Source organism: Saimiri boliviensis, chromosome 6 (assembly GCF_048565385.1).
Source record: "Saimiri boliviensis isolate mSaiBol1 chromosome 6, mSaiBol1.pri, whole genome shotgun sequence".
NCBI lineage: Eukaryota > Metazoa > Chordata > Mammalia > Primates > Cebidae > Saimiri > Saimiri boliviensis.
Window position 1 is genome coordinate 123752809 of NC_133454.1, and position 14850 is coordinate 123767658.

General features: G+C 57.9%; 1 protein-coding gene and 1 long non-coding RNA gene across 2 annotated transcripts; one reads left to right on the forward strand and one right to left on the reverse strand.

The window, feature by feature from the left end:
* Nucleotides 1-463: 463 nt before the first annotated feature.
* LOC141584901 (uncharacterized) lies at nucleotides 464-2057 on the reverse strand. Its single transcript, XR_012518192.1, has 2 exons — nucleotides 1972-2057; nucleotides 464-835 (listed from the first exon to the last, which is right to left on the reverse strand). It is a non-coding gene; the product is annotated as an uncharacterized LOC141584901 (long non-coding RNA).
* RPS6KA4 (ribosomal protein S6 kinase A4) lies at nucleotides 833-13599 on the forward strand. The gene is made up of 17 exons (XM_003937658.4): nucleotides 833-1131; nucleotides 1219-1290; nucleotides 1998-2216; nucleotides 2312-2427; nucleotides 2979-3086; nucleotides 3314-3394; nucleotides 3484-3587; nucleotides 3687-3837; nucleotides 6576-6740; nucleotides 9847-9975; nucleotides 10160-10293; nucleotides 10393-10486; nucleotides 11166-11339; nucleotides 11419-11613; nucleotides 11945-12104; nucleotides 12297-12460; nucleotides 12679-13599. The coding sequence occupies exons 1-17, from the start codon at nucleotides 1077-1079 to the stop codon at nucleotides 12874-12876; spliced, it is 2319 nt and encodes a 772-aa protein (XP_003937707.1). The 5' UTR covers nucleotides 833-1076; the 3' UTR covers nucleotides 12877-13599.
* Nucleotides 13600-14850: the final 1251 nt, after the last annotated feature.

Genomic DNA, 14850 nt, shown 5'->3' on the forward strand with positions numbered 1-14850 from the left:
CAGAACTGGTCAGAAAGCTGGCCACCCCTCCTGGCCACGGGGTCCCAGGCTTGGCTCCAGACCCCACTCGGTGACGTGACCAGGCTCTTCCTTGTAAAGGCCAATCCGCTGGGGAGAGGGACCTGGCTGGCCACCCCTGGGAGGATGGAGTGGGGCGGGCCCTGCTGCCTGAGAGCTGAGTGACTTCCTCTCTCAGTCTGCCCAGCACCAGGGCCCAGGCCACAGGAGAGAGAGGTGCCCTGGGGAGAGGTGTGAGGGGGAGAGGTGCGAGGGGGAGAGGTTCGGCCTGAGCCTGCCAAGGGGGCTATGTCTGCCTTTCCCTCCTGGCTGTGGTTGAAAGCCTGAGGTCACACATGAGGCTGCTGGGCTGTGATTTTTATTTAGTCCTGAGCTTCCCGGGTGTTGAGTGAATTGGACAGAAGACGCCTGGTTGCCCTCAGGGCTGGCGCTGCTGGAAGGAGAGTTCTTTTTTTTTTTTTTTTTTTAAGAGATGGGGTTTCATCATGTTGGTCAGGCTGGTCTTGAACTCCTAACCTTGTGATCCGCCCGCCTTGGCCTCCCAGTGTGCTGGGATTACAGGCATGAGCCACCGTGTCCGGCCTGCAAGGAGAGTTCTATAGACGCCTGTGGGAGCACCCGGCCTTCCACCTTGGGGCACAGGCTCCTGGTGTCCTCTGGCCACTAGCTGCAGCAGGCGTTCCCGGGCAGACCCCTGGCTTGGGGGCAAATGCCCCAGAGGCTCCAGGTTCCCCACGGGCCCGGGGCTGGTTCCCACGGGGTGTTTTCAGTTCCCCGGAGAGGCGAGTACGGTCCCCGGAGCGCACGATCCTGAGGCCTGTGGGGAATTGGGGAGCTCGGGAGACGGGGCCGCCCCAGCCAGCCGCCCACCCGCAGACCGGCGCTGTCACGTTCCAGCCGCCTGACTCAGGCCGCGCAGGGCGGGGAGCCGGGAGGCGGTGCCGGCGCCCGCCTCGGCCCCGGAGGCGGCACCAGGAAGCGCCCGCCCCGGCCGGAGCCGCCATGTAACCGGCGCCGCCCGGAGCCCGAGCCGCGCGGGCCCCAGCGACCCGCCCGCCATGGGGGACGAGGACGAAGATGAGGGCTGCGCCGTGGAGCTGCGGATCACAGAAGGTGGGTGTGCGGCCTGACCGAGGCTGCCTGGAGTGGGTCGGGCCGGGTCATGGACCGGCTGGGCTCATTCGCCCCCTGTGCCCGCAGCCAACCTGACCGGGCACGAGGAGAAGGTGAGCGTGGAGAACTTCGAGCTGCTCAAGGTGCTGGGCACGGGAGGTGAGGACCCCCATCCACGGGCAGGCGTCCCAAGCGCGGTGCCCCGGACCTCCTGCCTGCTCACTCCTGGGCCTGGGCCAGGCCACTGGGCAGGCCCCCCACCCTTTCCCGGCACAGCCTGCCTTGCCTGCCCCGCCCTGCCTTGCCAGGTTTTGCATGCCCACTTCCAGGGCACTCCACTTTGACATCGCTCCTCCCTGCAAGGTCCTGTACGTGCATGCCCCCCGGATTTGCCGACACCCTGGGGAGGGGGCCTGCACCCGTCCCAAGTGATTTGCATAGCTCCTCCCTTTCGGCCAATATGAGCGCCCCCTCCCACATTTGGCAAACGCTCCAGCGCTGGTTTGCCCATCCCGTCCCTAGCCAGGTGCACACCTCTGCCTCCCTTCCTTGCATGTGCACCTTTTCACATCCATCTGGTTGCTGGCGGGTTTGCACATGCCCCGCCCCCACGCCTCGCAGCAGACCCCCTGGAGTTGCTGCCCCCCGCCAGCTTTGCACATCCCTTCCCTGGTTTTGCTGGGCACCTTCCCGGGCTGTGCACACCCTCTCCTTAGAAGTCTCGGCCAGCTTTTTGCACACCTGCCTCTCGCCCCAGCTCCTTTGCCTAATTTGCACACCCGCCTGGGTTGGCATCGCCCCCACCCCCAAGCCTGCACCGCTCTCTTGCTCACCGCCTACCTTCCGCCCACTTGCTGCTCCCACAGCCTACGGCAAGGTGTTCCTGGTGCGGAAGGCGGGCGGGCACGACGCGGGGAAGCTGTACGCCATGAAGGTGCTGCGCAAGGCGGCGCTGGTGCAGCGCGCCAAGACGCAGGAGCACACGCGCACCGAGCGCTCCGTGCTGGAGCTGGTGCGCCAGGCGCCCTTCCTGGTCACGCTGCACTACGCTTTCCAGACGGATGCCAAGCTGCACCTCATCCTGGGTGAGCGCACGCCATGTCCCTACGCGGGTGGAGTGGCTGGGGGCAGGCGAGGCCACCTGATGGGGCTGCTTCCTGACTTCCACTGCACCTCCCAGACTATGTGAGCGGCGGGGAGATGTTCACCCACCTCTACCAGCGCCAGTACTTCAAGGAGGCTGAGGTGCGCGTGTATGGGGGTGAGATCGTGCTGGCTCTGGAACACCTGCACAAGGTGGGTGAAGACCTGGCCACAGGCTGTTGCCATGGGAACTGGGTCTGGGCCTTCCGAGGAGCCTGCGTGCTGGGCAACCTCAGGCTTCCCCCTGGGGTTCCTAGGGGCCCAGTGGTGAGTGGGGTGGGAACTGGAGCTGCTTCCCCAGGACCCCTTGCAAGAAGCCTCAGTGTGGCCTGGTGGGGGTCCCCTCCCCTGGCACCTCCTTGAAGGGGCTTTCCTCTTTCAGGGAACTTGGGCTGTATTCACAGAACTTCCTCAAATGGAGACCTCACGCCCTGGCTCCCAGGGCCTCCTTAAAATGGGGCTCTTCAGACAGACTTTCCTCTCTCTGGGACCTTAGGGCCTGTCCCGCGGGTCCCTCTTTCCTTGCTGTATATCTTAAATGGCCTTTCTTATTCAGTGGCTCTGCCCTGAAGACCCCTCTACAGGCAGATGATCTTCTCTGGTGGGGGGTGGGGGGGTCTCCTTATCCTGAGCAGGCCCAGAAGCTGCAGGGGCTAGGGAGGGTTTGGGGGAGGAAGCCTCAGCGCCCCTCTTGCTCCTACCAGCTGGGCATCATTTACCGAGACCTGAAACTGGAGAATGTGCTGCTGGACTCTGAGGGCCACATCGTCCTCACAGACTTTGGGCTGAGCAAGGAGTTCCTGACGGAGGAGGTGAGTGGAGGCTGGCTCTGCCCGCGGCGCCCCATCCAACCCTTCTCCTTCCTGCCTCTTCCTGCTCTGGTCCTGCGTTCTGGGGGTGCAGAAGTGAATAACTCTGGGACGTTTCCACGGCTCAGCTCTCCAACCTCACAAGTTGAGCAAGTCCTACTCTGGGCCTTATGGGGCGTGGGGGCACAGGAGAGGCTTCGACATCCAAATGGGACCTTTTGCCCTCCCAGAAAGAGCGGACCTTCTCCTTCTGTGGCACCATAGAATACATGGCCCCCGAAATCATCCGAAGCAAGGCGGGGCATGGCAAGGTAGGTTGGCAGGGAAGTGGAGCTGGGGGAGGAGGAAAGAGGGGTGAGGCAGGGGAGACGCAGGCCCTCACCCTGGCTCCCCACGGCAGGCTGTGGACTGGTGGAGCCTGGGCATCTTGCTCTTTGAGCTGCTGACGGGGGCCTCTCCCTTCACACTGGAGGGCGAGAGGAACACACAGGCTGAGGTGTCTCGGTGAGTAGGGCTGGACGTGCAGGGCGCCAGGGGGCTTCAGGGCCTGGTTGGGCAGGGTGGGGGGGCTCGCTGCCCCTGACGCCCCCCCAATCCCCCCAGACGGATCCTGAAGTGCTCCCCTCCCTTCCCCCCTCGGATCGGGCCTGTGGCGCAGGACCTGCTGCAGCGGCTACTTTGCAAGGATCCCAAGAAGCGACTGGGCGCGGGGCCCCAGGGGGCACAGGAAGTCCAGAACCACCCCTTCTTTCAGGTGAGGTGCCTGGCTCAGGCCCCACACCTCCTGGTGCATGCCCAGGCGGGGCTTCTGCTCCAGGTGGAGGTTGTGCCTGGTCAGTTTCCCTTGGTTCGGAAATCCCCCCAGAGAAAGAAAGCGAGTGCGTGTAAGTCTGGTTTTTCTTTGCATTCATCCCCACCGAAACTTGGCAGATTCGTTCCTGAAAGAAAAAATTCTAGCTCCGTTGGCTGTTGTGGCTGTCAGGGACTTGAGAATGGATTGTTCGGTCCTATCATTGGACAGACTCAGAGAAGGCAGGTGACCTGCCCCAGATGGATGGCACAGTAAATGGTGCTGAGCTGGGAACAGGCCTTGGCTCTAGATAGATCTCCTGTTGGCCCAAATCAGTACGAAAACCCACACTTATGGCTCTCAGCACCCGCCCAGGAATTTTGTTCTTTGTCCCTGTCCCTGTACAGTCTGTGTGCCTGTCATTCAGATGGACGGTGGATTGGCACACATGGGTGTCTGCTCGCTTGTTAGGAGCACACACACGTTAGAGTGCAGGGCAGAGTGAATCTGGCCTCGTGAGACTGCACTGACAGGTGCTGGGCCTGGCCAGTGTCATCACCCAGCAGAGCCGTGTGACAGCGAATGCCTACTGTGTGTCAGCCCTTTGCAGATATGAGTTCGTATCACCCTCACAACTACCAGATTCTTATTTTTTAGACAGAGTTTCACTCTGTCTCCTGGGCTGGGGCACAGTGGCTCGGTCTCAGCTCACTGAAACCTCCACCTCACCGGTTCAAGCAATTCTCCTGCCTCAGCCTCCCGAGTAGCTGGGACTATAGGTGCGCACCACCACTCCTGGCTAATTTTTGTATTTTTAGTAGGGTTAGGGTTTCATCATGTTGACCAGGCTGGTCTCAAACTCCTGGCCTTAAGTGATCTGCCTGCTTGGTTTCCCAAAGTGCTGGGATTACAGACGTGAGCCACTGCGCTGGGCCTCCTCCCGCCTTTTTTTTTTTGGACAGCTGCTTTGTGATAGCAGTGCTGAGGGCCTTGGTGGTAGAACTGGGGCCTTCCAGCCAGAGTCAGTCATCTTGGCTGCAAGTGACAAAAAGTCCAACTCAAAATGGTGATATCTGTTGGAGTAAAGTTTGGTGCCCGCAACAGAGATCAGAATGAACAGTGATCTAAACAAGATACAGGTTTCCTTATTTTTCTTCTCCCGTAAAAGAAATCCAGATTAGCAGACCAGGGCTACCATGCCATGCTGTCTTCAGGAACCCAAACTTTTCTTTCTTTTTGTTTTTAAACTTTTTAAAATTCTTAGCATGTAGCTTCTATCCCCAGGGTTGCTTCATGGTCCAAAATGGCTGCTGGAGCTCTTGCCATCTAGGCTGCCTCCCAGTCAGGGAGCAGGAAGGAGAAGGGGCAAAAAAGCCACTTGCCAACTAGCAACCTCCCTCTTGAGGATCTTTTCCTGGAGTCCTACCTAACAATCTTTGCTGATACATTTTGGTCACCCCTAACTGCAAGCAAGTTTGTAAAATATTCTTTTCATTGCGTATATTGGGTCCTGCAATAAAACTGGGTCTACGGTACTAAGGAGGACAGGGAGAATGGATATTGAACAGGCAATCAACAGGTTCTGCCATGTTAGCTTAAACAGAAAAGGGCATGTTTTGGTTCCCATAAGTGAAAAGGCCACGGGAAAGTGGTCTGACTTAAGGCAAGATCACATCCAGGTGCTGAAACTAAGTCTTTTGTTTCTGCTTTTCTGCATGTGGACTTCATGTAACCCTGAGAGTGTCCCCAGCAGTTCCAGACCACATCCTCCTAGATTTCAGTCCAGTAGGAGAAAGAGATTTGTTTGTTTTTCACACCAATTCTGGTTTTTTTTTTTTTTTTTTTTTTTTTTGAGATGAAATCTTGCTCTTATTGCCCAGGCTGGAGTGCAATGGTGCGATCTCGGCTCACCACAACCTCCGCCTCCCGGGTTCAAGCGATTCTCCTGCCTCAGCCTCCTGAATAGCTGGGATTACAGGTGCCCGCCACCATGCCTAGCTAATTTTTTGTATTTTTAGTAGAGACGGGGTTTCACTATGTTGCTGAGGCTAGTCTCGATCTCCTGACCTCAGGCGATCCACCTGCCTTGGCCTCCCAAAGTGCTAGGATTGCAGGTGTGAGCCACTGTGCTCGGCCATCAATTCATTTTTTTATTTTTCGAGGTGAAGTTTTCGCTTGTCACCCAGGCTGAAGTGCAGTGGCGTGATCTCAGCTTACTGTAACCTCCGCCTCCTGGGTTCAAGTGATTCTCCTGCCTCAGCCTCCGGAGTAACTGGGATTACAGATGTGCACCACACCTGGCTAATTTTTTTCATTTTTCATTTTAATTTTTGTATTTTCAGTAGAGACAGGGTTTCACCATGTTAACTAGGCTGGTCTTGAACTCCTGACCTTAGGTGATCCAGCCACCTCAGCCTCCTAAAATGCTGGGATTATAGGCCCGAGCCACCTCACCTGACCTTTTCACGCCAATTCTATTAAAAGTTCAGAACTAAGTGTGGTGGAATGGTGATTCTTTAAGGGGAGTAGGGATTGTGTTATCAGAGGGAGAGAGAAGCCAGGGAGGCAGGAGGAATAGCTGCCCACCCCAAAGGCAGATGGGCCATTGCCTCATGGAGGAACTGCCCAGGGAGGGTGGCCTGAGTGCAGGGAGTAACTGGTTCCTCACCTTTGACACCTCATCTCTGATTTCCTCTCCTCAGGGCCTGGATTGGGTTGCTCTGGCTGCCAGGAAGATTCCAGCCCCATTCCGGCCCCAGATCCGCTCAGAGCTGGATGTGGGCAACTTTGCAGAGGAATTCACTCGGCTGGAGCCTGTCTACTCACCCCCTGGCAGCCCCCCACCTGGGGACCCCCGAATCTTTCAGGTGAGGGGAAACTCATGGAATCTGGATGCAGGAGAGATGAGATGTTGCTGTCTGCCTGAGCCCTGGCTGACGCAAGGACACTGCCTAGGCCCTGTGTCCTGAGTGGGACTCAGCAACTCCCCTAGACATCTCCACTTATAGGGGACCTGGGGTTGTCAGTGACAGAGACCACCAGGGCAGGATGTGTGTTTGACAGTTCATGGTTTATCTTTAAACCTGTCAATTTCCCTCTTTTTCCATCATCTCTTTATTGTTATATAAAAATATTGTTTAAAATTATTCACTTGCAGGCCGGGCGCGGTGGCTCAAGCCTTTAATCCCAGCACTTTGGGAGGCCGAGGCGGGTGGATCACGAGGTCGAGAGATCGAGACCATCCTGGTCAACATAGTGAAACCCCGTCTCTACTAAAAATACAAAAAATTAGCTGGGCATGGTGGCACATGCCTGTAATCCCAGCTACTCAGGAGGCTGAAGCAGGAGAATTGCCTGAACCCAGGAGGTGGAGGTTGCGGTGAGCCGAGATCGCGCCATTGCACTCCAGCCTGGGTAACAAGAGCGAAACTCCGTCTCAAAAAAAAAAAAAAAAAAAAAAAAAAAAAATTATTCGCTTGCTGCCAGGTGTGGTAGTTCACGCCTGTAATTCCAGCACTTTGGGAGGCTGACTTGGGTGGATCACCTCAGGTCAGGAGTTCGAGACCAGCCTGGCCAACACGGTGAAACCCCGTTTCTAGTAAAAATACAAAAATTAGCCAGGTGCGGTGGTATACGCCTATAACCCCAGCTACTCAGGAGGCTGAGGTGGGAGAATCGCTTGAACCTGGGAGGCAGAGTTTGCAGTGAGCCGAGATTTCACCACTGCCAGGCTGGATGACAGAGTGAAATGCCATCTCAAAACAAACAAACAAACAAACAAACAAACAAACCAATCTTCACTTCTCACGTGGACACCTCGGAGGAGATGCATGTTGATACCGTGGCTTTGCCTGCCCTTGGCATAGCATGTTACAGTCCTCGGAGAACAGGCCTCTCCACTGAATTTTAGAAGCTCACACCTTTTGGAAAAGTCTAAACTCCCTTTGCTTGTCATTGAGGCCCTGCCTGACGTGGTCCTTGCTCAGAACCTTAGCCTCAGTTTGCATTATTTTCCTACTTGATGCCCTGGAGGGCAGGGCCGAACTGCTCAGTGGTTCTAGAATACACCTCTGTGCCTTTGTACATGCTGTTCCCGATACCTGGAGTACGTTCCCTACAGTAATCTACCTGGCAAGTTTCTGGCCCAGGGATCACCCTTTCTCTGTGCTGCAGTCCTCTGTGGACAGCACCTCCTTCTGGCCAGTTTATTATGTTGCCATAATGATATCATATCATTATCACTAAATAAACCAGCATGGTCTGTTTAACAGACAGACCAAGTATGGCTAGATAAGTCCTTTCTGTGAAGCTCTTAGATTTGAGAACTCCGTGCTCGAATGTCCAAATTCCACTGTCTCACAGTCCTCATGAGAAAATCCTTTCTCATGAATTCACAGGTACTTTCATTCATTCATGTAATGATTCAAAAATGTGTAGCGAGTACCTAACATGTTCAGGTACTGATCTGGGGACTACATTTTTAGGAGACACTTTTAGGAGAAAATGACGCATAGTTTTATTTTTTTATTTTTATTTATTTATTTATTTATTTTGAGACGGAGTTTCGCTCTTGTTACCCAGGCTGGATGGAGTGCAATGGCGCGATCTCGGCTCACTGCAACCTCCACCTCCCGGGTTCAGGCAATTCTCCTGCCTCAGCCTCCTGAGTAGCTGGGATTACAGGCACGTGCCACCATGCCCAGCTAATTTTTTGTATTTTTAGTAGAGACTGGGTTTCACCATGTTGACCAGGATGGTCTCGATCTCTCGACCTCGTGATCCACCCGCCTCGGCCTCCCAAAGTGCTGGGATTACAGGCGTGAGCCACCGCGCCCGGCTATTTTATTTAGGAGATGGAGTCTCGCTTTGTCACCCAGGCTGGAGTGCAGTGGCGAGGTCTTGGCTCACTGCAGTCTCCACCTCCCGGGTTCAAGCGATTCTCCTGCCTCAGCCTTCTGAGTAGCTAGGATTACAGGCGCCTGCCACCACACCCAGCTAATTTTTGTATTTTTGGTAGAGACAGGGTTTCACTGTGTTAGCCAGGATGGCCTTGATCTCCTGACCCTGTGATCTGTCTGTCTTGGCCTCTCAAAGTGCTGGGATTACATGTGTGAGTCACCATACCCAGCCAGTTTATTTTAAAAATTATTATTTTTTAAATGTATTCATTCATTTGTTTATTTATTTTTTAGAGACAGGGTCTTGTTCTTTTGCCCAGGCTGGAGTGCAGTTGGGTAACCACCGCTCACTGCAAGCTTCAACCCCTGGGCTCATGTAGCTCCTCCCCCCTCAGCCTGTCCAATAGCTAGGACTACAGGCAAGTGCCGTCACACTCAGCTAATTACATTTTTTTAGAGATGGGGTCTTGTTATGTTGTCCAGGCTGGTCTTGAACCCTGGGCTCAGGCCATCCTCCTGCCTTGGCCTCCCAGAGTGCTGGGGTGACAGCCCCGAGCCACTGTGCCTAGCCAGAACACAGGATTACAATTATCCTTGAAAACTCCTCAAATCGCCAGGCCATTTCAGGAAAGGCACAGAATCAACTCCGGTTTCCTTTTGCATTTCTTCAGTCGCTTCCCTTGCGGAAGAAGCCCAAGTCGGGCTGGAAAGGGAGGAATAAAGGTTATTTCTCCCAGCAGGGAGAGCTGGATTCTCATAAGCCGGGCATGAACTTAGGCCACGCTTCCAATACATTCAGTGCTCTTTTCAGTGCAGTCGGCCCTTGGCACCTGGGGAGGAAGAGGTGGTCGCTGTCATGAGAAAGTTGGGGTCACAGGCTGGTGGGGACAGACATGGCCCCAAGTGATTATGAAACCAGGTGGAATAAAATGTGTCCATACATCCTGTGTGTACCAGGATGCAGCTGGAAAGCCCCCACTGCTCCCTTGTCCAGGGTCTTTTCTGCCGGGTTCCCCAGCAGTCTCCTCACCCGCACCCCAGCCCGCATGCCCACCCTGCGACTCCCGCCCTGCAGGGATACTCCTTCGTGGCACCCTCCATCCTCTTCGACCACAACAACGCAGTGATGACCGATGTGCTGGAAGCGCCTGGTGCTGGAGACCGGCCAGGTCGGGCAGCGGTGGCCAGGAGCGCCATGATGCAGGTGGGCTGGGCTGCGCGGAAATTGGTTTTGGGAGAGGCCTAGGCCCAGGGTCTCCAGGCCTAACTCCACCCAGCGCCGCAGTGCGGGCTCGGTGGGGTCCCCAGCCCCTCCGACATGGGGCGTGGCGGTGCCGCGGGGCTAGCGGATGGGACCTCTGACTCACCTCCTTCGCCTTTGCCTCCAGGACTCGCCCTTCTTCCAGCAGTACGAGCTGGACCTGCGGGAGCCTGCGCTGGGTCAGGGCAGCTTCTCTGTGTGTCGCCGCTGCCGCCAGCGTCAGAGCGGCCAGGAGTTCGCCGTCAAGATCCTCAGTCGCAGGTGTGCGGGCCCGGGCGGGGGCAGGGGTGGGGGTGGCAGAGTGCCGTCCGGGGGGCGGGGCCGGAGCGCGGCCACCCTAACTCCTGCTCCGCCCCCCAGGCTGGAGGCGAACACGCAGCGCGAAGTGGCCGCCTTGCGCCTGTGCCAGTCACACCCCAACGTGGTGAATCTGCACGAGGTGCATCAAGACCAGGTAATGGCTTCCGGGCTGAAGCCAAACGCCACGGGCGGCCGGGGGAGGGCGGCCTGGGGAGGGCGGAGAGAAGAGAGGCAGGCGGCGGGGCTTGAGGGGCGCTTCGGGCAGGATCTAGGGGCGGATTGGGCGGGGCCTGGAGTCTAAATCGGCCCTTAGGGACCAGGGATGTGCAGGAAGCGGGATTTCGGGGGAGCAGGGCCTGAGAACAGCAAGACAAAGCTGAGGATGGACGTGAAAAGGGACTTTGGCCGGGCGCGGTGGCTCACGCCTGTAATCCCAGCACTTTGGGAGGCCGGGGTGGGTGGATCACTTGAGGTCAGGAGTTCGAGACCAGCCTAGGAACATGGTGAAACCCCATATCTACGAAAAATACGAAAGTTAGCCTGACATGGTGGCACGCCTGTAATCCCAGCTACTTGGGAGGGAGGCTGAGGCACGAGAATCGTTTGAGCTCTGGAGGCAGAGGTTGCAGTGAGCCGAGATCCAGCCACTGCAGTCCATCCTGGGCGACAGAGCCAGACTGTCTCCAAAAGAAATAAGAGAGAAAAGGGACTTTGAGGAGGGGGTGCTCGAACATGGGCGGGGCCTGAGGGCGGGGCACGGGGCCTGGGTGGTGGGTGGGGCCCGCCGCGGTGGGTGGGTGGGTAGTGACCGTGGCCCGTCGCACCGCCCGCAGCTGCATACCTATCTGGTCCTGGAGCTGCTGCGGGGCGGGGAGCTGCTGGAGCACATCCGCAAGAAGCGGCACTTCAGCGAGTCCGAGGCGAGTCAGATCCTCCGCAGCCTCGTGTCGGCCGTGAGCTTCATGCACGAGGAGGCGGGCGTGGTGCACCGCGACCTCAAGCCGGAGGTGGGCCAGGGGCCTTGGCGGCGGGGCGGGGCTGTGGCGCCAGGGGCTGCCTCTGACCACCGCCCCGCCGCCCTTGCAGAACATCCTGTACGCCGATGACACGCCCGGGGCCCCGGTGAAGATTATCGACTTCGGGTTCGCGCGGCTGCGGCCGCAGAGTCCCGGGGGGCCCATGCAGACCCCCTGCTTCACGCTGCAGTACGCGGCCCCCGAGCTGCTGGCGCAGCAGGGCTACGACGAGTCCTGCGACCTCTGGAGCCTGGGCGTCATTCTGGTATGGGACGCGGGCCTTGAGGCGCGGTCAGGGTCGCTGGGGCCTGGGGTCTTCCTGATGTGGAGCAGCAGGAGGAAGGGGACAGGGGTCATCTTGGCGCGGGTGGCTGGGTTTCGTCTGAGGCTGGGACGGGGGGTGGTTCTGACACAGAGTCAGGGTCGCTCTGGTGCTGGAGTCGGAGCATCCGTGTATTGGGGGTTAGAAGTCAGGGTTCACCACGCGTGGGTCTCGGGAGTGCCCTGGGTGGGGGGTGAGTGGTTCTGTGGGAGCTGAGGGGTCAGCCTCGACCCCGCAGCCTGGGCCGGTCTCACCTTCCCCTCACCCCTTCTAGTACATGATGCTGTCCGGGCAGGTGCCCTTCCAGGGGGCCTCTGGCCAGGGTGGACAGAGTCAGGCAGCCGAGATCATGTGCAAAATTCGCGAGGGGCGATTTTCCCTTGACGGGGAGGCCTGGCAGGGCGTATCCGAGGAAGCCAAGGAGCTGGTCCGAGGTGCGGAGCTGGAGGTCACAGACCATGGCTGGGGAGGGTGGGGGGTCATGTGATTACGCTGGGACAGGGACGGTCCTGGGTCAAGGGTCCTGGTTGGGGATGGGCAGGGGAGGAGAGTGGGGCTGTTACGATCTCTTTGGGGCTCAGCCTTGGCGCCAGGCTCCTCCCCACACTTCCCTGCCTCGCCTCCAGGGCTCCTGACCGTGGACCCCGCCAAGCGGCTCAAGCTCGAGGGACTGCGGGACAGCTCGTGGCTGCAGGACGGCAGCGCGCGCTCCTCGCCCCCGCTCCGGACGCCCGACGTGCTCGAGTCCTCCGGGCCCGCGGTGCGCTCGGGGCTCAACGCCACCTTCATGGTAAGGGGCGGGGTTTGAGGAAGGGAAGGGGTGGCCGGAGCCTCGAGAGGTGGGGCCTGGGGAGGCGGGGCCATCGGAGCCCAGAAAGGGGAGGTGATTCGGCCTCAGGTCGGACTGGAGGCCAAGGCCCTGTCGGCCTTGACCTAGGCGGGAGGAGGCAGGGTCTGGAAACCGGGGTCAGGCGGGGATGGGGGCACTCACCCTTTCCCTTCTGCCAGGCGTTCAACCGGGGCAAGCGGGAGGGCTTCTTCCTGAAGAGTGTGGAGAACGCACCCCTGGCCAAGCGGCGGAAGCAGAAGCTGCGGAGCGCCACCGCCTCCCGCCGGGGCTCCTCTGCACCAGCCGCCCCGGGCCGAGCCCCTGCTGCCGCCAAGGGGGCCCCCCGCCGAGCCAACGGCCCCCTGCCCCCCTCCTAATCCCCACCACTGTGACCCCCTTCCCTCATAGGGGCTGTGACCTGGGAGCCGGGCTCACTACCAGAGGCCTCTGCCAGCAGTGACCTGATCCCCAGGGACTGTCCTTCCCTCCTACCCCACCCCACTCCCAGACAGAGCAGAAGTATTTTTATAAGCAGAGAATTTTTTTTTTACCAGATAGAGTTAGAGATGCAGGGAAGGGGGGGGGCTGCCAGGGAGTGGGGTTTGGGGGGCCCTCTCCCACGACACTGCCTCTTCTGGGCAGAAGGCCCCTCCGGGGGCACTGCTCCAACAGGAAAGGGCCCCTCCCCCACTTCTAAGCACTGAGTTAGGAGTGCTCACTCCTAAGCTGGGACCTCCTCCTCTGTTCTCCCTTGAGGCCCCGTTCCTGGGAGGGGCACCCCTCAACTGTCACTTTATGGACTGTCTGTGCAATTACGTCCACCAAAGACCTGTGTTGGGGGGACTGAGGGAGAGGCCCTGGGGGACCCGCTGAAGCATTTCTGCCTCACTTTGTCATCTGCTTCTCCCCTATTGGGGCTAAGGAAGGAGATAGGTGGTCCCTGAAAGAGGAGACCCCCTTCTCACCCACCGCCTCCCCTTTGGCACAGCTACTCCCGGCTGGGGGGTGGGGCCTTGGGGATCTGGGCTGAGCATCCATGGTCACTGCCTCAGCCCATCTAGGCTGTGCCTTTAACTTTAAAATAAAAGTCCACCCAGTGCTGTCTGTGGCATCTGTGTGTTCGCGTTCGTGGTGTGGGTGTCTGTAGCAGAAATCCTGGGTGACAGGCTGCCGGCCGGTGGAGTCTGGGATCTCAGTGGGGAGGCACAGGCAGACCCTTCTGGACAAGAAGGTATTCTTTGTTCCTTGGCTTTTGCTATGAGCAGTAGGAGGGCGTCACCCCCATCCTGAGCGTATGTCTGGCCAGCTCTGCTGGGCATTATTTAGGATTCTCTTGCTTGTAAATACAGCTGCTTCTTGGTTTAGAGTGGAACTACATTCCGATAAACCCAACCTAAACAGAAAATGCTGAAAGCCGAAAATGCATTTTTCAATGCCTGCAACACAGCAGACGGTTCCCGACTTAGGATCGTTTGATTTACGGGCTTTCAACTTTACCACGTGCCAAACCGATAGGCTTTCAGTAGAAATCATAAATGGTAAGGAGTTTCCTGACTTACGATGGGATTACCCATGGCAAGTCGAAAATTTTTTGTCCAGCAAAAGTCAGTCGGGGACTGTCTGTAACAGAAAACCCAACCCAAACTCGCTTAAGCAAAACACTGGGTTTTAGGGGGCTCTTGTAACGACGCAGCTCCGCGATAGCTTCAGGCAAGACCTAATCCGGACTCGAGCACGTGATCAGGACTCAGCTGCCGACTCAGCTTTTTATAGTTTTCTTGGTGGTGGTCCAGTCTGGAGGACTCTCCTTATGGCCTCAAGAAGGGTGCCAGGCGCTCCAGGGGATCCAGATGGAAATCTGGAGATGGAAGCTGTTTCACGGTTCCCAGGGGAAGTCCTGAGATGTGCTCTGATTGGAGCCACTGAGGTCAGGTGCCCACCCTGAACCAATCACTGTGGCCAAGGAGGCAGTGTGCTGATTGGCTTAGATCTGAATCATGGCCTCCCCTCTGGAGGATCATTGGGTGGAGAGTAGGGAAGGGGTGGGCCTTGGAGGGAGGTCTCTCTTGAACCTGGTGGGTGGTCAGTGAGGGTGGGAGTGAGCGGAATAGCAGTACTCATTAGGGCCCTCCCTCCCTGGGATCTCAGAGTGCAGTTCCACTCGGGGAATGTCTGAGACTCCTCCCTGCGTGATTCTTGCGAGCTATGTGTGTGTGTGTGTGTGTGGTCATAGGGTGGTTGTGGTCTGAGCACCTTTGCCGGCACTGCAGGTCAGGGCCTTGTGTCTACACATGGGGATGTCCTGACAGCTCCCCCACCCTGGGCCGCCTCCCCATTGCTTCTCTCCGCAT